The following is a 24,755-nucleotide window of genomic DNA, read 5'->3' on the forward strand; positions in this document are numbered from 1 at the left end:
TTTATCTCCGAAGCACTTGAGGAGGAAAAGAGAAGGACCAGCAAAGCGCTAAATGTCTTGGTGAGGGGTTGCCAATGGGAGACACTCCAATGGGAGATGCCAAGATATTGCTCACCAAAAAAAGGGGAGTCAATCTCACTTGCAAGATAGCCTGGAGGGTGGGCAAACCTGAGGCACTTACAAAGCCACTAGTGCTGAAGTTCCGGACAACCATGGATAGGAAGACCCTCACGAGCACGAGAGCGACTTTGAAAGGAACCAGGATCTACCTGGATGACAACCTCACATTCCTACAACAGGAGCACCGAAGGGAAGGTATGGTATAAGTAATGGCAGCAAGAGAAGCAAGGATATGGGCTGCATGTAGGGATGGTAAGGTGATCATCAGAGAGAGGAGACAAGGAGGATAAGGAAGAGAAGGAAGAGGGAGAATTATGACGGTGTTGAGCCCATGGGATGTGTGTACACACTGGATTGAAAATAGCAGTATTATGGAATTGTAATGGCGCATTATGGTTTGACCCAAGAGGTTTCTTGGAGACACATAATGATAGAGATACACTGAGACACACAAGAGCCTAGAGAGAGGGCTGCCCACAATAACAAGATACACATGGGAGTCAGCTCATAGGAGGGAGTTGAGGAGAGATAGTGGAGTACGAGGCTCCGTGGTGGTAGCTGTCCTTTTCAAATCACACCTGAGATCACTCGTATCTGTGGTAAGGAGAGAGGCGCATGCACGACACATGTGGATACGAGCTCAGCTTCCAGATGCTCGACCTATCTTCATTGTGGCGTGCTACTTCCCTCCAGACACATATTCCTATGCACGAGAGGTCACTACAGATGGACACATCCCATATGAGACGATCCATGATGACGTTCTCCAGACAAGGAGACACCCTCCAATTGGGGGATTTCAATGCACGGACTGGAAATAGACAGGTGGGCCTGCTCGACTTCACAGATGACAGAGATGTGCATATAGTCTTGGAGCTAGATGCACTTGAGCCAGGATATTGAGGCACTCTGCAGATGCCCCACAAGTGACAAGATATGGACAACATCTACTTGAGTTGGGGGCAGTCCATGACTTAATCATCTATAATATCTTTAGAGATGGCCATCATCTCGAAGAGACACTTTCTTCCCCCATGGTGGTGGGTCTAGCACAGTGGACTACCTACTAGGCCCACTAGACTTCGTCTCATGGATACATGACTTCGCCATATAACCCCCCTCAATCGGAGCTGACCATTCATACTTGGCCTTCCATATCTCTGCCACTATGCTAGCCACAAGGAGAGCTCCCCCCGCCCGTGCATGTATCAAGATCCACTTTGACCATGCCTTTGACCCAGTGTACATGAGTCACCTAGCCAGAAAGCTTCTGGTCCTACTTGGGTGATATAGACCTCGCCCGCGCCTCTGACATCCTTGTCTCAGTGGTACCTAGACGTTGCTACCAGATCCCCTCCCACGAACCGATTTATGCGGAGCCGAGTTGGGAAGATGCCTCAAAACCCTTAGTTCAAAGACGAGTGCAAAGAGGTGAGAACCCACCTCACACGGAAGCGGGCTTTGGGTTCATCTGATGTCATCTGAGGCACAGAGGATCTTTCGATGGTTGACATATTGTAAGAGGCGGGCCTTGCTCACACATAGGATTGATGAGATTGTCAGATCTTTTCGTTGAGGAGACCCGACCATTGGGTGGGGGTTTCTATCGGAGCGGAAGCCACCTATTCCCATCACTGACCCAGATGTGTGGCACACGTATGCATTTCCACTGATGCTCAGATATGTTGATGGCTCTTCCTTGTCCTTCTTTGTCTTTTCAGAATTGCATTGCGTGAATTTGTTGTTGAAATCCCTTCGGTTGCACTTTCTTGATTCGGAGGCAAAGTGATTCGGAGTTTGCCTCTCTTGATTTTCTTGATTTTTGCATGTCTGGAGTTGGTTGGAGCAGAGGTATGGAGCTGGAGCGGGGGGTCTGAAGCAGTCCCTCGGGATGGCAAAACAGTCACATGGGCTAGGAGATGGTGTACGAGGGGGCCTAGAGGCCCTTGCAGCTTGCGCGGGTCCTTGTAGTTTGCGCCTTAGGTGGTGGGGGTGGTGCAGCACGCGCCCAAGGTGGCGCGAGCCATCCAGGTGGCCGGATGGCTTGCAGGGAGTCCCGCTGTAATACACTACAACTATACCTACTGCAGATCACGGGAGCAGCACCGTTTCTTTCCTCCCAGCCAACCTTGCTGAAGCATACGAGCTAACAGAGAATTACAAATCAGAAAAACATTACGTGAATCCCACATTCTCTTCTCTCTCTAGCTTCAACAAGCCCCATCTCCCTAGATGGATCTAGATGCCACATGTCATCATCTCAGGGCCTTCCTAATGCAACATTTCATCCCTCTCTTGGGATGCATGATTATCCTTTGCCCCTAGGCACATTCCTTGCATTAGGCCCTTAGCCTCAGATCCACCTAGTCTGGTGCTATCAACCCTCACCTAGGACCTTGACATTAATTCCCTCCTGATCATTTACATGAAGCGCAAACAAATAATTACAAACATAGATCCTTTAAGGGAAATGCAACTGATTCTTCTGAGGTCATGCTACCTCGGCTAGAGCGTAACATTCCTTTCCTCTTCAGACATCAGCGTCCTCGATCTACTTGGGCTTGACGTCTGTCTCTTCTTGCTCTGTCTGTGCTGGCCTAGTGGTGTATTTTTTGACCAACCAGCCGACTGGTGGATGCTGCTGCTATAACTAGTAGAGAATCAGCATATAGAGCATCAAGTTGCCGATTACTTCCCCATCCGTCTTGAGGTCATCCCTCATTTGGCTATAAAAATAGTTTTCTTAATTTATATCCTGGGGCTCCACCAAGTGTGCAGGATATTGGGCACGATGGACTGATGGTGGTCTGTGTGCTTGACTTGCATGAGCCATTGCAAGGATAAAATCTGGGAACACTCTCCACAATTGGTATACGGATTCCCAGGTAGCTTCGGATAGAGGCTGACCATGCCATGCAACCAACACTGTGGGTATCTTCCGATTTCGTATTTGCATTGTTCCTCGGTCGAGGATTCTTGTTGGTTTGCGCCTCGCATTATCCTCTATCTCTTGAAACAAAACCACACCTTCGATTAGTGAGTAACCTGTATGTAAAAATTTCTTTAAGCGCGAAACATGAAAAACCGGGTGCACCTTACACCCCTGTGGCAATTCTAATTTATAGGCTACCTTGCCTATTCTCTTTAGAATTAACCACGGCCCACAGTATCGAGGTGATAACTTAGCACACTCTCGTGAAGTCGACGACTTCGAGTGCGAAGGAACTCTGAGAAAAACTTTTTCTCCTTCCTTAAATACTCTTATAGACCGGTTTTCATCCGCATACACCTTGGCTCTATCCATAGCCTGGTGGATATTAGCTCTCGCAGCTAGCATCTCCCGCATCTGAACCACAAAGTTCGCGGCACTAGGCACTTTCTGAGGTACTCCAACTATAGTTGGATTGGCTGGTCTATAACCATAGTTCAGCTCAAACGGACTGAACCCTGTAGAGGAATGTTTTCTATCATTGTAGGCAAACTCCAACAATGGCAACCACTTGTCCCATGTATGTTGCCTCAATGACACATATGCTCTCAGCATATTCTCTTAAGTCTGGTTGACTCTCTCCGTCTGACCATCCGTCTCAGGATGATCCCCACTACTCATTCCCAACTTAGTCCTTAGTGTCTCAAATACCGCTGTCCAAAAATGACCGGTAAATCTGACATCTCTGTCTGACACTATGGATCTAGGCAATCCATGCGGACGAAATATATGTCTAATGAACAAATCCGCCACTTGCGGGGCACTAACAGACTCTCTTGTCGGAATGAAGGGAGCCATCTTGGTTAGACGATCAACCACCACAAGGATAGAATCATACCCTCCTTGGGTCGTAGGTAGCCCTACAATAAAGTCCATGGAAATACTCTCCCACTTACTCAGTGGTATTTCCAAGGGCTGTAAAAGTTTGGGTGGCTTCACCCGCTCGGCCTTACTTACCTGACACGAGAAACACCTTGTCACATATTCATGACTATGCTTTTTCAACTTTGGCCAAAAGAAATCTCGCTTCACGAGATCATGTGTCTTTTCGACTCCTGGATGTCCCGCACATGGGCTATCATGGCACTGTTGAATGACTCTCTGCCTGAGATCATTCTAACTAGGTACTACAACCTTGCCATTTCTTTTCAGCATACCATCCCTTATGGTATATCTTGCATATGTTTGGCCTTTTCTGGATGCCAGGTCATCCTTTTCATTTTTCCCGGGTTTTAACACATGAGCCTTGGGCCATAAGCTCTGGACAAACTCGTCCACTTTTTGAGTTTCTCTAATTTCGGTCATTAGAGCACTCTCTAATGCCGTGAAACTCATATTGTGCATAATGCGAGACAACGCATCAGCAACCTTATTATCTTTTCCTCTTCGGTACCGAATCGTTAAATTAAACTCCTGCATGAGCTCTGCCCATCTAGCTTGGCGGCCCCTCAAGTCAGGCTGTTTACAAAAATGTTTCAGAGTATCATGATCCACATCCACATAAAACTCTGAACCATACAAATAATGCCTCCATGTTTTCAAAGCATGGATAACAGCATACAACTCCAATTCATGAGTTGGCCAATTTCTTTGAGAGGGAGAAAGCTTCTTGCTTTCAAAGGCTACTGGCCTTCCCTCTTGAAGGAGAACTGCTCCAACCGCAATGCCGCTTGCATCGGTTTCCAGGAACAACGGTTTCTAGGGATCAACTATTTTTAACACCGGTCTTGTGACCACAGCTTGTTTTATGGTGTTAAAACTTTCTTGTTGATCTGTCTCCAAATAAAAGGTACTTTATCTGAGGTCAGATCAATCAACGGCGATACTATTTCGGAATATTCTTTGATATGCCTTCTATAAAACTAGACAAATCCCAAGAATGATTGCAACAACGCGGTCAGACTTTGAGGGATTGGCCAAGTTAGTATCGCAGCCACTTTCTTCGGATCCATTTCTACCCCCTCTGGAGTACTTATGAATCCTAAATATTCTAGCCTAACCATACACAGTATAGTTTTCTTTCTATTTATATAAAGACTGGCTTTCCTCAAAGTACTGAACACTATTCTTAAGTGTTCACGATGTTCAGTAATACTTTTACTGAATATCAAAATATCGTCAATAAAATGTACTACAAACTTTCCGATATACGGACGTAGTAAATCGTTCATAAGCATGACGAATGTAGCCGGAGCATTGGTAAGTCCGAAGGGCATTACCAAAAACTCATAATGACCAAACCTGCTTCTGAAAGCGGTTTTATGCACGTCCTCGGCTCTAATCCGGATCTGATGGTAGCCACACTTAAGATCTATCTTGCTGAAAATCACGGCTCCATGTAATGCATCTAGCAAATCATCAATCTGAGCCATCGGATACCTGTGCTTAACAGTGATATTATTCAATGCTCTGTAATCTATACAGAGATAAAACGTATCATCCTTTTTTTTCTTTAACATCATTGGCGAAGCAAAAGGTGAGAAACTTGGTTGAATCTGCCCCAACTTGAGGTATTCTTCCAATTGTCTACGCACCTCTACCTCTTCAGTAAAACTCATTCTATAGGGAGGTCTATTTACAGGTTCTGCCCCCGGGATCAGTTCAATCTTATGTTGAACTTTACGCTCTGGAGGTAACCCATAAGGTAGTTCATCCCTAAAACATTCAGAGAACTCCTTTGTTATAAGATTAGCCAGCTTGGCCATCTCACCACTTTGCGCAACATCAGTGCTAGCCGAAGAATCATCAACCGGCTCTACTGATGCTGTGCAAAGGAATAAAAACTCTACTTGAGCTTTTCGAATTTCCATGACGGAAACCAACGGTCTCTGAGGTATATCTTTCTCACCTCGCAAGACATAAAGCACATCATTCATCTTGAATTGATATACGTGCTTTTTCCAATCAATGGCTGGATTCTTCCTAGAATGCCACGCCATACCCAGGGCTATATCTGCATGAGCAAGCTTGGTCATTTCAAAATCAAGCTTCTCAGCATAGTCCTGAATACGAAGCTCCAACTGGGTAACCCTTTGGTCCCATACTTCAGTTGAACTTCCATCTGCCATTCTGACTGTATAGGCATAGTCAGATGGGCTTGTCTTTAATTTCAGCCTCTTCACGAGCTTGGAGTTAATCACATTGTGAGTTGACGCCGAGTCAAACAACACAATGACATCATGATTGGCCACTTGGCCTTTCATTTTAATTAACTCCGTATCATTAAAGGCCGTATACCCCGTTGCTGTGGGCTTAGATAGGATGTTATCAGGTGCACTCGTCACTAACTTAGCAACAGACACACATAACAAACAAGGTACTAACCTCTGAGAAGATCCCGCTAGCTGAATCTGCATCTCTTCCGCTCTGGGACTTTCCTCCATCTCCACGTCGCATTCTGAGATCACCATCTCAGCCATTTGACGATCTTTGTTACGTGGACAATCCTTCCACTGATGAGGCTGAAGGCAACCAAAACATAAGCCTTCTCTCCTCGCGTTTTCCCTTTGTTCTGGGTTTAAGGGAGACTTAGACCAAGCTCGGGCTGCCATTGGGGTTACTTTCCTCTTCACTCCAATGGTGGTACTTGGTTTAGGAGTTTCAGCCGGTTTCGCCTGCTTGGCTTGACCACTCCCTCTACTAATCCATTTCTTCTTAAACCCAGATTTCTTCGGATACCCATACTGGGTTCCGACTTGTGCAAACCCACTTGCATTGGAGCCTTTCCCTTCTCCTCTCGAGAAGGTCTGGCAGACATACTGTGTATCGCTCTCCTAAGTTTAGACTGCCCTGCATTGGCCTGCAACTGTTGCGCTAATAACTGTTGCAAGGCATCCTCAAGCAATGCAATCCTGCCAGATAAAGTGTGAGCTAGTGGGCACGACACCAGCTTGGTCGGCCGGACTCCTGACTCACCAGGGTCCCTCCTGGAAGCCCCTTCTTCTGCTTCCATTCAGTTCAATGGGTGTTTTGTTTTGTTTTTTTTTTAAAAACACCGCTAGAAAACTGTATTTACAACTGACACAATTCAGGGTACTTGCACTCTGACACAATTCCTACAATCCCACATGCACACTGACTAGGCATTTGACACAGGCATATATCTCAAATAGCGCTTTTCCCTATCCTAGGGAAGCTCCTGCAAACTAGCTCTGACTGAAGCACATAGGCATAATCGCAAGCATAATCTGTCCCTGCTACAGCATCAAAGCTTCATGCAGACTAATCCCTTACGAGATCTTGTTTATGAAAGAAGAGCATCAAATCAAGAAAAAAAAACACGAAACTGATAGAGGTCAAAGAGAGCTCCCTGGTCATCAACGATTTCGTCACAGCCTTCTTGGTTCCATGCAAATCCAACCAACCATCTCCCGCACTGTCTACACAATCCCCCTGTGTGCACGATCCAGGGAAAGGCGTTCAGCTTTGCCCTCGCTGTCCAAGTCCTGAATACGTGGCCAGCTGCTCGTTGACTAGCGCTCCACGTTCAGCGAATCACATCGAAGGCCTCCCATACCAAGCCTGCCTTCCTTCGTCCGTCCTTCAGAATCGCTTTGTTCAGACCGTAATTGGCGAAATCTTCTCTGCAAAGTGTGCCCACATTTTTGCTCTGTCACTAATGAGACGATCTTTCTCTCCGTTGAATTTCGTCAGTCACGGGCTATCTGCGTCGAAGGGTCTCCTCGTTCACGAGCTACTAATTTCAAAGGTGGACGAATCGCTTCCAATTACGCTGCCATCATGCTGTTCGTCGTCACGAGTAGCCCCCTCCAAATTCATCGTCGCTCGTTAGCGTCGATCCCATCTGTCCAACGCGTGGAGGTCACAAGTGGTCGAGTCGCCACACCTACGCTCCACGCCTGCTATCCGCTATCACCGATCCCTGCATGGACTCTCTGTCACCCAGATCGTCTTTCTCACCTAACAACCTCCTGGAGGCAGTGCGGGATGACCACCAAACAGACACGTCTGTTAGCTCGAATTCCGTCCCCTCTCTAACTCCTAACCTTGGAATCCCTCGATACGTATCTCTGTCAAATTTCTTTCACAAGTGCGTTCCGTCATAGTCTTTCATAATCTCTGTTTGCGTGGCCTCTTATCCTTGCCTACGTTCTCTGATCTCAGCTCCACACTCCTAGTACCTTCCCTTGGTCTCTTCCCTTGAGCTCTGATACCAAATGTAATACACTACAACTATTCCTACTGCAGATCACGGGAGTAGCACCGTTTCTTTCCTCCCAGCCAACCTTGTTGAAGCATACGAGCTAACAGAGAATTACAAATCAGAAAAACATTACGTGAATCCCACATTCTCTTCTCTCTCTAGCTTCAACAAGCCCCATCTCCCTAGATGGATCTAGATGCCACATGTCATCATCTGAGGGCCTTCCTAATGCAACATTTCACCCCTCTCTTGGGATGCATGATTATCCTTTGCCCCTAGGCACATTCCTTGCATTAGGCCCTTAGCCTCAGATCCACCTAGTCTGGTGCTATCAACCCTCACCTAGGACCTTGACATTAATTTCCTCCCGATCATTTACATGAAGCGCAAACAAATGATTACAAACATAGATCCTTTAAGGGAAATGTTGACTGATTCTTCCGAGGTCATGCTACCTCGGCTAGAGCGTAACACCCGCAAATGGCAGATGGCATGAAAGTAGGGAGCCCTATGCCGGGGGTTGTAAGGAGGTAGTGCGATTGCAAGAAGCCGACGTGGTGGTTGTAGAGAGGTGCACGGCAGTAGAGAGTCCCACGGAGGGGAGGTGGCGCGACAGTGGGCAGCCCACGGGGGCACACAGAGAGAGAGAGAGAGAGAGAAAGAAAGAAAGAAAGAAATTTTATTAAAGGTCCACGGAAGGCCATACATGGCCTATGGGACACAAAATCATCCGAAAGGAAAATACATCATCAACGATGCGCCAACTAGGTGGCCTCATCGTAATACCGCTAAGATGCCAAAAATGGCTACAAAAATCCTAGATACAAAATGAAATGAAATAGAGTACCAAAATTGCCTAGATACAAAATGTAAAATATGGAATATGAGGAACATCGTCTTCCCTAAGGGGTCTGTGATCCAAAGAAATGATGGAAGTCATGGCCATCGACCATGCCTCCTGCCATGAGTGTGAAGATCTGGGCAAGTGTCAAATGGGCTGCTGGCGGTGCCAAGTCTCCATGGAGCAATCTCCTCCGAAAATCTGCCATCATCCTCCGTCGTCTAGAAATAAAGCGACGGGTACGGCCTCTGTGTAAGATCATCCTGCGGTGCTGCCGGATCATGTCATATGTACATCCTCGGGGTGGAACCATCGGTGCTCTCTGGCAAGATGGGCTATCTCTGTGCTCATGGTCCTGCGCCTCGTCCTGCTCCTCATGAATAACCAGGTCTCTGACAGGGATGCGACGGTGCTCTCTGAGGAATCTCTCTCTGTATCTGGTGATCTCCCTGATGAACAACGCTAAGCAATACTGATCCTCATACTCCATAATCCGAGAGAGAGGTCCAAATCCGTGCCCAAATAAACAGTGAAATCTGCCACGGATCTCATAATATAAAGGGCATCTGCAAACAAAGTGCTCCTCAGTCTCCACCTCCCCCATAGTGCAACAAGGGCATATCCTAGTCTCTCGCCTGGGTCTATGTCCGGTAGCTGTACGACGCATCCTGCCGGCCTCAACGTCTAATCTGTGGGAAGATACCCTGAGCTGGCCCAAGGCAATCCTGAGTGAGTGCGACATATGAACGCCGATATATCCGGGGGATATGATGAAGCCATCCTCTGAAATCCTGAGAAAATGGTCACGATATGTGGCCATCTTCGTAGGAAGCTCCGTGGGATGAACCCAAGTGCGAAACGTGTATAGCTGCAACAAATCTGCCCTGATAACCTGACTGAGCTCATGTCGAGTGAGAGGGAGGCGAGGGGCATCTATGCTGTATCGAAATGGTGGCAGCCTATCCATATCCAAGCCCAGCGAGGTGAGCCATGTGGAGAGTGTGTGGTACCAACAAAAAGTATGACCTCTCTCCGCTAACATCTGCGAGGATGTCAGTGCTAGCCACGGTAATCGTGCTCTGCCTGCTGCTGAGTCTCCGAGCGCCCTGATCCTATGCAAGTACGTAACTGACTGAAATGCTGCATCTAGCGCTAGGGGTGTAGCTCCGAACTCTGCGAACGTAATCTGATGCGGTACCGTGGGCTTCGCTCTGATCAATCTGGAGAACATGATGATCTGTAACCTCTCTACTCGTCTCCAATCTGCAACCCTGAGATCTCCTGCCCAAAAGGGGCTAGCATACATGACTGCAGGTCTCACCAGCGTATCGAAAAGTAAGGACTTCGTGTCGGGATGCTGAAAATGTGACTGTGCACACTGCCTCTCGAGAAGAGCCAAGGCGGCATACCCTCTACTGATCCTATCTCGTGCTGCATGCGTCATGGTGAAGACTGGACCTCTAAATGTGGCACCCAAATATGTATACTCCCTGACTAGCTCCACCTCCTGCCCATCAAATGTGAAAGAGAACTCGCCTCTCCTATAAACCTGGTATGACGTGTTGAAGACCATGACTTTGGTCTTCCCAAGGTTTACAGACAACCCTCTGTCCTGACAAAAGCTGTGGAGTGCATGGAGATGTGCCTGTAAACCCTGCTGGGAGGAAGAAATAAGAACCACGTCATCTGCATAGAGGAGAATCGGTATCGTAGATCCTGCCAGTAAAGAACCTGTACCACCCATCGTCTGTATGTACATCTCTAACTCATTGATATAGAGACCAAAGAGTGTCGGAGACAAAGGACACCCCTGCTTCACCCCTATCGTACTGCGTACTTCCCCCGACAGCCCCGCCCGTGTCCTGACTCTACCTGTGACTCTCTCATACAAGGCCATGATCGCCCATTGAATCTCCCCATTGAATCCCAAGTCACGGAGTCGCTGGAAGAGTCTGAAACGCGGCACAGTGTCAAATGCCTTTCTGAAGTCCACGAAGCAACAATAGAGCCGTTGCTTACGTGACTTCGCCTCCTCAATCAAAGCCCTGAGTGTGAAGATATGATCTAGAGTCGAGTGCTCTGCACGAAATCCTGCCTGCCCTCTAGCTCTCATGCCTGTCGCCTCGGCATGGTCATTTATATGTCCTTCTAGAATGGTCGCATAAATCTTGGCCATGACATGGCCAATCATAATGGTCCTGTAGTTCGACGCCTCCAAAGGATCCCCCGACTTGTGTATGGGTACTATGGTATTTTCTAGCCAACTAGGTGGAAGACCTGTACAAATGGACTCGTTAAAAAGACGGGAGAGGACTGTAGCTAAGGCATCAATCCCATGGATTACATACTCCGCTTGCAATCCATCATGGTCCTTAGCTCTGTCGCACCAAACGCTTGTAACTCTTCTTGGTCTCAATGAGGAGGGGAGACTTCTCCTGTGTCTCAAGGCGAAGCTTCCTGCGGAGTTCTTTACACTCCTCATCATACCATCCATTACAAGGCACAAGACCGACTGGTGGAGGACTGGATGTGTGGCAAGTGACGGGGAAGGACTTGTGGGCTGCTGAGATGATGGAGGTATGTACAAGGTCCCACCGATCCTGTGTGGAGGGTAGGGCATCGAGAAGGTGCGGACGGAGAAGACCACTCAGGTGCTGGCTATAAATATCATCAAACTGGTGGTCAAAATGAACCTCATAGTATGGCTGACGCTCATGATGTCTAGAAGGGGGGGCATGAGGAATCTGGGTAAGAATAAAGTGCAGACGTGCATGATCGGCTGAAGGCATAAAAGGGTCGACTGTGAGGTTATGTACAAAAGGGATTAAAGTCGGGGGACCCAAGACGTAATCAATGACGCTCGTGCCACCACCCGCGAAGGGAAAACATGTGGCTGTGGATGAATGCGGCCACTGTCGAAGTCCATTATAAATGACCATGCCGTGCGATGAGAGAAGCTCCAATAGGCGATGTCCCTGATCTGTCACCTCTACCCCTCTATCTGAAGATAAGCGTGGAAAACTCTCATCTGGGGCAGCTGGAACTAAGACTGGATCCTCAGCAAAGTCCAAAATCTCTGCCTGTCTGTCTGATGTCCTCGCGTTGAAGTCTCCTAAAAGGATGACCTCTCCGCGGCGTGAGTACTCCAATACATCGGCTGACAAATCCTCAAAAGGTGACTGTCCTGGTCCATCTGAGGCATAACGAGACTGTCTCGGGGGAAAGTAGCATACTGCAATAAACAAGTCTCTCAGGGGGGGTCTCCTGATCCGTACCCAAAGATATCTGGCCCGATGGTCTCTGCTCATGACTGTGAGTATCGATCTGAGATGCTCTCTATAAAGAACTGCCACACCGCCAGATCCTCTGACTCCTCCTGATCGTCTAGTCTGCTGTCGAAAGACAGACTCCCAGGCATACCCTGTCACCTGCGGCAAGCCTCTCTCTGGGCTCTCATGGGTCTCTGTAAAGAAGACGATGTCCTGATCAAAAAAGGCCTCTCGTAAGTTGCCAGGCTGAGCTGTGAGGGAACCATTACAGTTCCAAACTGCGAAACTCAAGCTATCTGGCAGACTACGTGTCCCATAGGCCTCGTGTCGTCAACTGTGGGCTCCAGCCGGTCTAGATCGCATAGCTCCTATCAAAAGTCTGCCCTCTCTGATCACGGCCCACTTGCCCTCACGACGGGCAACATCCCTCTGTGCAATGAGACGTCTATGCTCCTCCCACTGAAGAGCTGTAAGTTCCTCATCCATGTGAATCTGTGGATGGTCCCTCAATCTGGATCTCCTTCGTAATGCTGCGAGACGGGCCTCAGCATCTCTGAATCTGATGATAAGTGGCTGGTGCCGTGCTGGATCCCGGCCCACTCGATATGCAGCTACTATGCCATGATCCTGAACTCCGAGTGTCCCAGATATGAAATCTGTCGCCTGATCCATGGCTGATCTCGTATCTGATCGCTCAACTCCGCGGATGCGGATGTTGAGGGCCTTCTGAGCTCGCCGCTGACTCTCGGCAATAGTCTCAGAGACTGTGGTCTGCTGGGCCTGTGGGGCTCTACGCACAACGTCCACCCACTCTGAGGTCTTCTGTACCTCTGTCTGTAGTGTGGCCAACCTCTCCTCAACTGCTGCACTAGCTGGAGGAGCTACATGCAGCTGCTGGAGGCGATCATCGCATGCCACAACATGCTCCTGAATGCGTGTCTCCAGCTGCACTATGCGCTCAGCATGTGTCCGTAACTGGATATCCCGATCAATATCTCTGGTATGAAGCTGGCGAATATGGGAGTCCTGATCAGATCTATGACTCTCAACTGTCGATAGCTGATCAGTCAGTGTGTGTATCTGTGCTGTGAGAGACTGAATCGCAACGCCCTGAAGTCTGCAAGTCTCCATGCACTGCATAACTAAATCTCTCAATCGCAGATTATCTGCCAGGACTGCTTCCGCTGTGGAGGGTGAAGGGGAGAGGGGGTACAAGGATGAGGGGGTAAGAGGGTAAGAAGGTGAGTAAAGGAGGGGTGCAGAAAATGGAGGTCCTGAAGAGAGAGATCCGGTAGAAGGAAGTAGGGAGTCAGGGACCGAAGAAGAGCCTGCACTAGGGGAGGAAGGGGCTGAAAGGGAGGGTCGGTGGGGAGAGGTGGGAAGAAGCTGGGTAGGGACTAGGGGAGGGGAAGAAGAGGAGGGAGGAGGCTGGGTAGGGAATAGGGAAGGGGAGGAAGAGGAAGGAAGAGGATGGATAGGGACTAGGGGAGGGGAGGAAGAGGAAGGAAGAGGATGGGTAGGGACTAGGAGAGGGGAGGAATAAGCAAGGGAAAGGGCTAGGGAGGAATGAACGGGAGCAAGAGGAGGAGGTGAGACTGAAGGAGGGAGAGGAGGAGGATTGAGTAGAGGAGGTGGGTAGGAAAGGGTTGGGATTGAGGCAAGGGAGGTAACCGGAAGTGATGGGGGAGATGGAAGTAAAGGAGATGGGGTCGGAGCCACAGGAGGATTGAGTAAAGTAGATGGGTAAGAAAGGGTTGGGGTGGAGGCAAGGGAGGTCGTTGGAGGTGGTGGGGAAGGAGATGTTAAGGGTAAAGAAGAACTTGCCTCTTCGGCTCTTGTACTGCTGCCTATGCTTTTATCTTTCTCTACTTTTGCTCCTTGGAGGGCCATGGTGGAGCTCCTTGTTTGTGGCATCTCCTTACTCCTGGAAGTGCTGAATTCTCTCCTCAAAACTGCCTCTAAGGGCCATGGTGGAGCTGCTAAATTCTCTGCTTTCAAAACTGTCAAAACTGCCTCCTTTTGCCCTCAAAAACTGCCCCTTTTCTGTTTTTCCTGCACTTTAAGGACACTTGCTGTAAGTCTATTCGCACCGGGGGGGGGGGGGGGAAGTTTAAGACTTTCCTTAAACCCCCTTCCCTTCCACAGAGGCTTCCGCAGGCGGCAGGGAGAGCTGCTGGCTTGCACAGGGAGGTTGCGGGGCTGAGCAGGAGCAACAGGGAGCTGAGCTGCTGGCTTGCACAGAGAGGTTGCGGGGCTGAGCAGGAGCAACAGGCAGGCAGGAGGCGAGAGAGGAGCAGCTTGCGCAGGGAGGGTTGGCGGGGCTGAGCAGGAGGGAGCTGTTGCGACTGAGCAGGAGGGAGCTGTTGCTGCGAGAGAGGCTGAGGCGGGGGGAAAGGGGCTGAGCGGGTGAGTGGCGGGCTGAGCCTGAGCGGGTGAGGGAGGGAGGGGAGCGGGTGAGTTGGCGGGCTGAGGCTGAGCGGGTGAGAGAGAGTGAGCTGCGAGGGGCTGCGAGGGGGAGAGGGGAGCTGCGAGGGGGGGGTGAGGGGCTGCGAGGGGGGGGAGGGGTGAGCTGCGAGGGGGGGGAGGGGTGAGCTGCGAGGGGAGCTGCGATTAACGTCTACAGGAGGCCTCGTGGGCCTATGGGACAAGGTACGGAATCAAGTAACTCATACAGACCACTGTGGGCCGGGGCAAAGGGCTCACTAAGGCCCTTGCTGAGTACTAAAATGCTATACTAGTACAAAATAGCAAAAAAGTAGCAAAATAGCATGAGGGTGGCATGAAAATATCAAGTCCTCAGAGCTAGAGTCCCAAGTGCATGAACCGGCTCCATGTATCTAGGTTCCATGGTGGCTCTCTGATGAGATGCAAAGAGCTCACGTATCTGCATCTGTCGGGTTGTCTCTTGTGGTGGTGGAGGGCGTTGTCTCCTCGATCTTTGGATCTGATCGGCTATGTCAAGGATGACGCCTCGCCTCGGTCAATCTCCCGTGGGGAGAGTTGAAATAGGTCGAACCTCGATCGTGTGTGCTCTGGTTGCCTGTCACATCGTGTATGGTCTCTGTGTCCCTCGTCCAACAGTGCTGTGTCGGCTCTCTCCATCGATCCATATATCTCTCATGTTGGCTAGCTCCTCCTCCTTTACCCTAGAGTGCCCTGGAGCTGAGTCAAATGCATAGAAATTCGTGATTTGTCTCTGCGCTCTCGGTCTACCTCAGTACCCTGTGGTGCGGTGGTCCCATCCTATTGCTCTCTGATATGTCGTAGTAGCGTCTCTCTGTGTCGTCACATCTCCATCAGATAGAGCCCTAATACAGACCTGGTCCTGGAAGTGGATTAGTCGTAAGAGTGGGCCAAAGCGGTGCCCCTCTTGAAAAAGGTAGTGGTAGCGTCCTCCGATCTCAGAGTAGGCTAGTTAGACACATAGGAAGTGCTCCCTTGTCTTGACCACCCCCATCGTGCACAATCTGCAAGTCCACTGCTCTCTAGGTATGCCTGCAGCTCTCCTTGCCTCAATCCTCAACTGATGGGACGATACTCGCATTTGTCCGATGGCAATCCTTAGCGCGTGTGAGACTCCTCTGTCCTCGAGATACTGAGGTCTGATGATGAGCCCATCCTCCGATACTCTCAGAAAAAGGTCATAGTAGAGCTGGGTCTTGGTGGGGAACTCTTGGTCCCCCCCAAGTGCGAGATGTGTGGAGCTAGAGGAGATCTAACTGTATGATGCAGTTAATCTCACCCCGTGGGATCAGCTCGGGCAGTGCATCCATGCTATACTGAAATGGGGGAAACCGATCCATCTGAATGCCGTGACTGGCAAACCATGCGGTGATGCATGCATACCATGCTGTACTTGCCCCACTCTCTGCTAGTCGTATGGAAGACTCTAGTGCCAGCCTCGGAAGTCTCTCGTGAGGTAGGTCCCAAACTCTGTGGAGGAATGTCACTATCTGAAAAATGGCATCAACTTGGAGAGGGGTCATGGCAAACTCTGTGTGTACTATCTGATGGGGGACCGAGGGCTTACTCCAAATCATCCTAGAGCCCATAATCACGTGTAGCCGCTCAAATCTCCTCCATTCTGCTACTAAAAGATCACACCCCCAAAAAGGTGCCACATACATGGCAGTCGGCCTCACTAGAGTGTTGAAAAGCCAACACTTCGTTGGTGGATCTTGGAAGTGCGCCTAGAAGCATTGTCGCTCTAGTCGGGCCAAAGCACTCTGCCCTCGTGTGAGTTGTGCTCTGGCTGCGTGGGTCATCGTGAAAACTGGCCCTGTGAAAACTGCACGCAAATATGTGTAGGACTGCACAATCTCCGTTGGCTGACTCTGGTATGTAAAGCTATGTTGGTGAAGCATTGCGTAAGAGGTGTTGAAGATCATGACCTTGGTCTTCCCAAGGTTAACCATCAAGTCTCTCTCTTTGCAGAACACCTCTAGGGCATCTAGATGTCTCCGCTGGCTGACTTTGGTATGTAAAGCTATGTCGGTGAAGCACCGCGTAAGAGGTGTTGAAGATCATGACCTTGGTCTTCCCAAGGTTAACCATCAGGTCTCTCTCTCTGCAGAACACCTCTAGGGCATCTAGATGTCTCTGTAGTCCCTCTGCCGAAGGTGACATCATCAAGTCAGCTAGTGGTGCTCCCTCGCCTCCTAGACGGTCTCATGAGCTTCACCTTGATCATGGAGTTGCACTCTTAGATCACGTGGCTTGCCACCGGTTTTACACTAGTTTTCTCATCAATGTAGAGTCCGAAGAGAGTCGGTGGAGCGCTTTCTCAATGGATCGCAAAACTTGGGGTTTCAAAAATTTTAAGGTATTTCTTGAGAACTTGCATATTTTTTAGCTGAAAATATAATTGAATTGCTAAATGAAAATTGAGAAAATGATTTTTACAGGCAAAATTGAGAATGTTGCAGATTCGTCGTATATAGTTTATAGGTTTTCTGTAAACACTGTATCGGTCCCCTTTGATTCCGCGGTTCATGGCACACATAAGTGGTTAGATCCATGTGTAGTACAGGTTTCACCTCAGAGATTAAATTATCTCTAGCATCCAACTTCTCTTTCAGTCTACTAGCATGATGGACTGGGTGTACCCGAACGCCATGGCATTGTTCTTTTAAGGGATCAAGAAAGAACCACAAAAGTGTGAAGATATTTGCATTACTTGAGAATCGTTAGGGATCTTCCAGTAAACCCATTGGCCCTTTAAGAGGACTCATAGTGAGTGCTTCTGATTAGCATAAAACTATGCTCTATCTTGAGCACTTTTATGCTTTCCCTTTTAAACTGCAACATATCTTGGTGTTGTGCAACCAATCAGCAGCAATGCCAAGCTTGACACACTGTTGTAAATAAACTCCAATAAAGATAGATACTCTTCCCAATCAACCTACCTCTGGGAGACATAAGCTTTCAGCATATCTTCCAGAGTCTGTTTGACACTCTTAGTCTGTCCATCCGATTTAGGATGATCATCCGAACTCATGCGAGCTGAGTGCCCAATTTTGTGAACACAGCTCCCTAGAAATGCCAAGTAAACTTAGCATCTCCGTCACTAACTATTTCAGTTGGTAAGTCATACATGCTAAACAACTATTTCATGAATAGGTGAGCAAGCTGAGTGGCTGAGATATTTTCTCTTGTAGGAATATACCATGACAATTTGGTGAATCGATCCCTGATCACCCAAATTACATCATGCTCACCAGAGGTTTGTGGTCAGTCTCCCAAGCATAACTTCGGTAAAAACATCCTTGGCAGGCGGGCAGGAGGAACAAGGTGAACAGAAGGAGCATGACATGGAGCACCAGGATGAATAGGAAGGTGAGGCACGGGAAGAAGAGAAGAAGCAGAATGAGGACCAGGTGCAGGAGCAGCAGGATGGGCAGGCCACTCAGGAACAGGATGAAGAAAAGAAGCCAACATTGTATTCATAATTTTTGGACTTGTCAAAAGTCCAATTCTAGAACTGGACTAACTACAAGTCCAAAATTTTTGAATATCATAGTCCCATGTTTTTTTCCCCATATATTTTAAAACAAATATTGCAATATCTATTGTATAGAGTAATTGTGATCATAGACACATGAGAAGATAAGATCTCTCTTTGAGAGATGGTGTGCATATACACCTTCTTGCTATTGATATATTGAGCTCAAGTTTTATTAGCACATGTAGTCTTGAGGGCCTTCTTGAGCACATAATAAGGTGAGGAAAGATCCATCGTACACAAAGTCTTCAGTCATAAATTTCAGTAAGTTTTACAGTGGTTGAGCTAATGGAAATGCGATCACTCTCACCCTCATTTTAGTATTTTAGAATTTCAAAACAGGTGTAGCGTGGAAAGAGACCCTTCTGTCTTTGCTTGTAAGCATAAGATAAAAATGCAGATTATGTTGCCTTTTTAGGACTCAACCTTGCTTTGATCGGTGTGAATTATGTCTGCAATGGTGGTAACCCATGTTCTGCCACGTTCTGTGTGTTCTCTAGGCTTGCTTTATTGTGACTGTTTCGTACCCTCTGGAGAGATGGTAGATGATCTTTCTAGGACTCAACATTGCTTTGATCAGTGTGAAATATGCCTGCAATGGTGGTATCCCATGTTCTGCCACGTTCTGTGTGTTTCTAGGCTTGCTTTATTGTGACTGTTTGGTCCCCATCTGGAGAAATTGTAGATGCTTGTTTGCAGTTCCTTGTATCCAGATATATGAAACTCAGTGCCTCTTGACTTTTTCAGATTGCTGTCCACCATGTCAATGTTCGAAGAGGGCTTCTTATTCTTGTTCCTGAAGTTCTCATAGTTCTGGGTGGATATGTAGAATGCCTTGAAGCTGCTCGGCAAAGAGTTGTGGAGCACATAAATAAACCGCCACGGGGTGCAAGGTGAGCTGGCTCAGAACTCTTGACTTCATGGCCACCTGTTTTCCAGGGGTTTGTGAGTCGTGACTTGGTCTTCCAAAGATGGTTTCATACCGAGTCAGTGCTCCACATTTTGGAATGGAATTTAATAGATGGATAGTGGTCATGCAATTTCACCCTTTAGGAACTTGCTGAGCTTGCCCCTAATTCTTTGCTTGACTTCATGCTCTCAATGCCATCTGTTTTTCTGGGTTTTCCTGTAGCTTTATGGAAATTTCTTCACCCTGGGTGTTCTGACTAAACCTCATGCAATAGAGTTGATTCTTCTCTCATTTTCATATAGGTGAGTTTCGTTATGCAAGTTCAATATTCAGGATGGGTCCTGCCTTGATGAAACCTTAAATTGCGCCAAACTTCTTGATTGTATTTTCTCAAGCTTTCCTTTTCCCTCCAGTTCATCTTGTATGCATACCCACCACACAACAACCCTTGGCCTCCCTAGATCTCTTACAAATGCCCTTTACGGAAATGCACCACATGCATGCTCAAGAGGTTCACAAGCAGCGAGAGATCGATACCCTCCTTCATGACTTCTTCATGATCTAGGCCGAGCCCACTGATCCTTGGAAAGAGGTAACACACCTCCAACACCAAGCAGATTTGACCCGTGGGAGCAGCCCAACTTTAGAAGAGCAGATTGCCACAACGTAGTCTACTATCGACAAGCCTCCAATTAGGTGGATATCATGAAACGGGAGCTTGCAAAGGCAACTGTTTCAGCCCCCTTACTTGAGCAGCAACGGAGAGCTAGTAAGGCTCTAAATATTAGAGTCCGTGGGATTCCCCTCACTCCTTCCACTCTTACAGTTGCTACTATCTTTGTGACCTTTACCTTCATCTGCCAGAATGAGGAGGAATTATCAAATCTGTTTAGTTGCAACTCCAAGGTCTTTTGGTTGGAAGTTTCTTGAGCGGAGGTTCCCATTTCCCCTCATATTTGGCGCACTAATTTACGCACCGTCTATGACATCCCTCATCCGTTGACACGAGACCTTCCCTAGCTACCTCTTCCTATGTCTTGTTTACTCTTCATAACTGGTGATATCAAATACACAACCCTCAAGCTACACCATGGCCAACCTAAAGATCATGAGTGGCTATGCACTAAGTACACTCACTAAGTACATTGCACATGGACTTAGCACCCTAGCCTCGATCTTAATGAAGCAGTTTGCACCTGTTTGCCTCACACTTGGATCCTAAACACTATTGGCTTGATCCATAAGACATGGGATCCCATGAGTCCAAAGAACTATAGGGCCACTATGATTGGCGTGCCATTTCCAAGATCTATGCATCAACACTTCACACTTAAGTAAGGGATTTTAGAGTTGTTGGGCAGTCAAGCTTTCGAGCAGACCATGCTACGATGGACCACATTTTCATGTTGAGAGGTTCGAGGAGGCCAATGCATGGAAGCAGAGGGTCTTTTACTTTGTGGATTTTTACAGAGTCCTTGACACAGTGCCACAAGCCTAGCTATTTAGGCTATTACATGATCTAGGATACAGTCAGAAGATCGTCTGGGTAGTCCAGACCCTCTATAAGGTTGTCTTTTTGCTGTAAGCTGGTGCACTCACTTTGGGCTGCCAAATTTGAGTGAATTGGAAGACCGTTATAGGGGTTGTCCCCTTTTCTTCATGGTTTGAGGGTCTTAAGGGTGCATTCAGACGGGGGAGTCCCCCATTAGGACACCCCGTTCCTTGTCCAAAAACCACAAATTTATCTGAAACTCCTTCCCAAGAGAACTCAGAAATTCCAGGAAGAAGAACTTCCTTGGCAAAGCTCACTCTTTAATAGCCGGATTTTCCTTTCCCTCTCACCCACACATTTGAACAAATTCCTGGTTGTATCTGAACAGATTTTTGAAATCCGTAGTGTGCTGGATTTCAACACATTTCTAGGCAGGATTGTATCGGTGATGCGCCGGAATTTGGCCTCCTTGTCCACGTTTGCTGCTTTCGCTCTCTATCCATGCGCTTGTTGTATGCAGCCTTCTCCCGCCTCTTGCTGTCCGCACTGCTTGCGATCTCTGGCAAGATAGGTTTCGCCTCTTGTTTCCATCCTACAAGTGGAATATCATTTCTTTGATACCAAATGTGAAGAACCAAACTTACAAGAATGCAAATGGGTGCAATGCATGCAAAATTTTGACCTGATTGGGCCCTCCAATAGTGGGAGAGCGCCATTGTGAGAGTACTTGTTTTTGATTGACCTACATGCAGTGTGAGAGAAGGTGAGAGAGAGATGGCGAATGCATGCAAGGTGGTAGAGAGAATGCTTCGTATGATCACAATGAACCCCTTCATTAATGTCCCTTGAGATCATTCAAGGTCCATGACCTACTCGTAGCCTATGACCCATGCACATGCCATTCAATACACTCTAATGCACCCTTCCCTTTCCTATTGCCCTTGGGACCTAGACACGTGGTTGCACTCCTTTATTAATAAAATAAGTGTTACATGTCCAAATTTGGTGTTGTCTGAAGTTGTGGCTCTAGCTTGATGGGCCCTTTCTACTCAAATGATACACCGCCATACCAATATCGCTCGGTATCCATCATAAATAGAAACACATGTCGTACCTCAAATTGGCGCACCGTCGTAATAATGTTCTAATAATCACAAAATAGTGATTTCTCTTGTCATGATATACGCACTGACCAGTGTTGAGATGACTTGGAACTTCTTTGGATCAAGACATGGCAAAGAAGAAAATGATGGTGTATGTGTAGTGATTAAAAGGGCCCTTATACATGAGCAGCTAAAGACTGATGGTGTGGTATTGAAGTAGGCAGGTGATGTAGTGCAATTTTTAACAAATTCCTTTCACTCCCGAAGTGGGCGCGAAGCTTTTCTGTCTAAGTACTACTACATCTACTAGTTCCAAGCATAAAGGACCATCCAAAAGAGTATTTTGGGGGATCAAGTTTGGTGAAGTGGATAGAACCAAGACATGGGGTTGTGCAAAGGTGGAGGGGTCTTGAGAATTGCATAGCATTCAAGGATTTTGCAAGCATGATGCAACACAATTCAAGAAACACTTATAGCTACGGAACAAGAACAATGGATACTAAAACATTTTCAAGTTTCCATCCACAATTCATTGTTGACATAACCTGAACGCTGTGGGCTACTTCTGGTGCCATGCCTGCGGAGGGCGTGGATGACGATGCACATCTATTCCTAAAGCTGCGCTACGCACAATTGTGCATACGATCGCACTAACCAAAGCTACTTCCTACGTCCAATTCCTCAAGCTGCGCTACGCACAATTTTTCTGCGTACGATCGCACTAACCCAACTTGCTTTCTACGTACAATCGCTGATCACGGATTTATTCATGCCAGGCAGTGCGAGGAAAATGAGATGTGAGCGCCAATTTACTTGGGTCGGTCACGGATTTCGGTTATGCCAGGAAATGCCTACGCAAACAGATGCGAGCTAAAATGCAAGGGGTGAAGGGAGGGTACCGTGGTCGGGGGGCAGAGGAAAGCGCAGTCGAGAATGGTCTGTATGAAGCGCCATGGGGAGGCAATCCTACATTCTGGGAGCTAGAGCGCGAGGAAATTGGGAATGAGGAGAGATTAAGGGAAGGGGATGGATTGGATTGGGCAACAGATCATCTTTTGACAGTATTTTGCACAAACCTGTGAACCATCCCAAAAAAAAAGGTTTGGATTGGTTGTTACTAAAAAGGTTGATGAAATGTTTTGGAGTTCACAGGTCACATTTGCCTCAAATTTAGGCCTCGTAGGCTAATGTAGTGTAGATCGATTCGTGCACTTGCTAGGTAGTATATGTTACTTTTGGGATCCACCAATTCCATGTCAAATTTTATGGATCTAACAAGATGAGAAAAGATAATGGCAACTGGCTTGTTTTCGAGAAAACAATATCGGAGCAATGTTGATGGTCACTGAATTGTTCATAGTACCATCTAGTAACATTACCACACTTAGTGTCCCACTTATCCTGTAAGCACTTTCCCAGTTGTTTGCTTTGCATGGCTACATTTTAAAATGAAGAATTCCATGCCCTCGTCATTTCCTTCCTCATCATTCACTGCCAGTGTGTGGCCAATCATGAAGGTGCGGTAGTTCCCAGTATCCATGGGGTCTCATGCTTTGTGTATCGGTACAATAGTGGTGGTGCTCCAAGCTTGTGGGAAACTGTGGCATACATCATGGTTGATGGCCGCTACCTGACGTTTGACGAGCGCCACTATAACCCCGGTCGGTTGTACCCCAGGTATGAAAATGGAGATGTCAGTGAGTGTGATCTATGTGTCTGTCCTCTGTCGAGTGTGCCGTGTCTCGGTCTTAGGGTCTCTCCCTCTCCTACTAACAATGGCTAGGATAGCAACCTGCTCTGCTTGGAAGAAGTCTGTGATCCTAATCTAGGATGGGCCGGGCACGGTCCCTTGCTCCTGTCTTTCTCGATCTGATGAGATGATCTCTATGTCGGATTGCCTCGTAAATAAAAGCTGCCAAGCATCTCTGATCTGGGTATAGGGGGCGTTTGGAGAGGCCCTCGAATCCGTCTCTGAAAAGGCAATGGTACCGTCCATGAATCTCATAGTAGACTTGGCAACAGAAGAGGAAGTGCTCCTCTGACTCCATCTCATGACGCTCACACAATGTGCAGAGAGAGAGAGAGAGAGAGAGAGAGAGAGAGAGAGAGAGAGAGAGAGAGAGAGAGAGAGAGAGTTTACTAAAGTCTTTGAAATACTAAAGGGTCTATGGCACTGAAAAACCAAATACAATAAGTTGTATGGGTGGAGCCACTAAGTGAGCATCTGCACCCAAGGCAAATACAAACACTAACACTAACACTAACACTAACACTAATACTAAGCATCTAAACTGATGGAGAGGATGAAAAAAACCTACAGCATGGTATCATTGTGGTGGTCCTTTGTATGGTTTCTGGGGAACCAAGTCGATCAGGCGGCTGAAAATGGATAAGTGGGTCTAAGTAGAGAGAGGCTCTGGTAGTATCCGTGCTGCGGTAGCATGAGACTTGGGATAGAGTGCTAGTGGTCAACCTGCGTGTGGTCTCCTAGCCGTGGCTCTTTGTGGGACAATTGCCAACAATTGCCAATCCTCGTCGATTGCGCCGCTAGTCTGATGAACATCGAGGGAAGATCCCCGAACGTCATCTATGAATGAAGATGCTAATGGGTTTGTCTTGTCTCGTTTATGGCCTCGGTTACATCGTCTTGCTGGGGATTGTTTGTCCGTGCTATCTGATTGAGAAAACTCGAGGATCATGCTCTATGTGGAGTGAGACTGAGTCCCCCCATATTGTCTATTTGTCCTGAGCAGCTGGTCTCTATGTCGTACGACCTCATAAATGAAGATCGCCAAACGTCTTCAATCCAGGTTAACCAAAAGGCCGGAGAGGGGTCCACATTTATGTTTGAAGAGACAGTGGTGAT

General features: G+C 47.7%; 1 protein-coding gene across 2 annotated transcripts in view; it reads left to right on the forward strand.

The window, feature by feature from the left end:
- RMI1 (recQ-mediated instability protein (DUF1767)) overlaps positions 1–24,755 on the forward strand; it is an 88,092-nt gene that overhangs the window by 25,977 nt on the left and 37,360 nt on the right. For both annotated transcript variants that reach the window (XM_087396725.1, XM_087396726.1), the window contains exon 3: positions 19,132–19,277. In XM_087396725.1, coding sequence (XP_087252851.1) covers positions 19,132–19,277 — 146 coding nt within the window. The remainder of the gene's footprint in view (positions 1–19,131; positions 19,278–24,755) is intronic.

Source organism: Dipteris shenzhenensis, chromosome 25 (genome assembly GCF_047967505.1).
Source record: "Dipteris shenzhenensis isolate YYH24624 ecotype China chromosome 25, Dip_SZ_1.0, whole genome shotgun sequence".
Lineage (NCBI taxonomy): Eukaryota > Viridiplantae > Streptophyta > Polypodiopsida > Gleicheniales > Dipteridaceae > Dipteris > Dipteris shenzhenensis.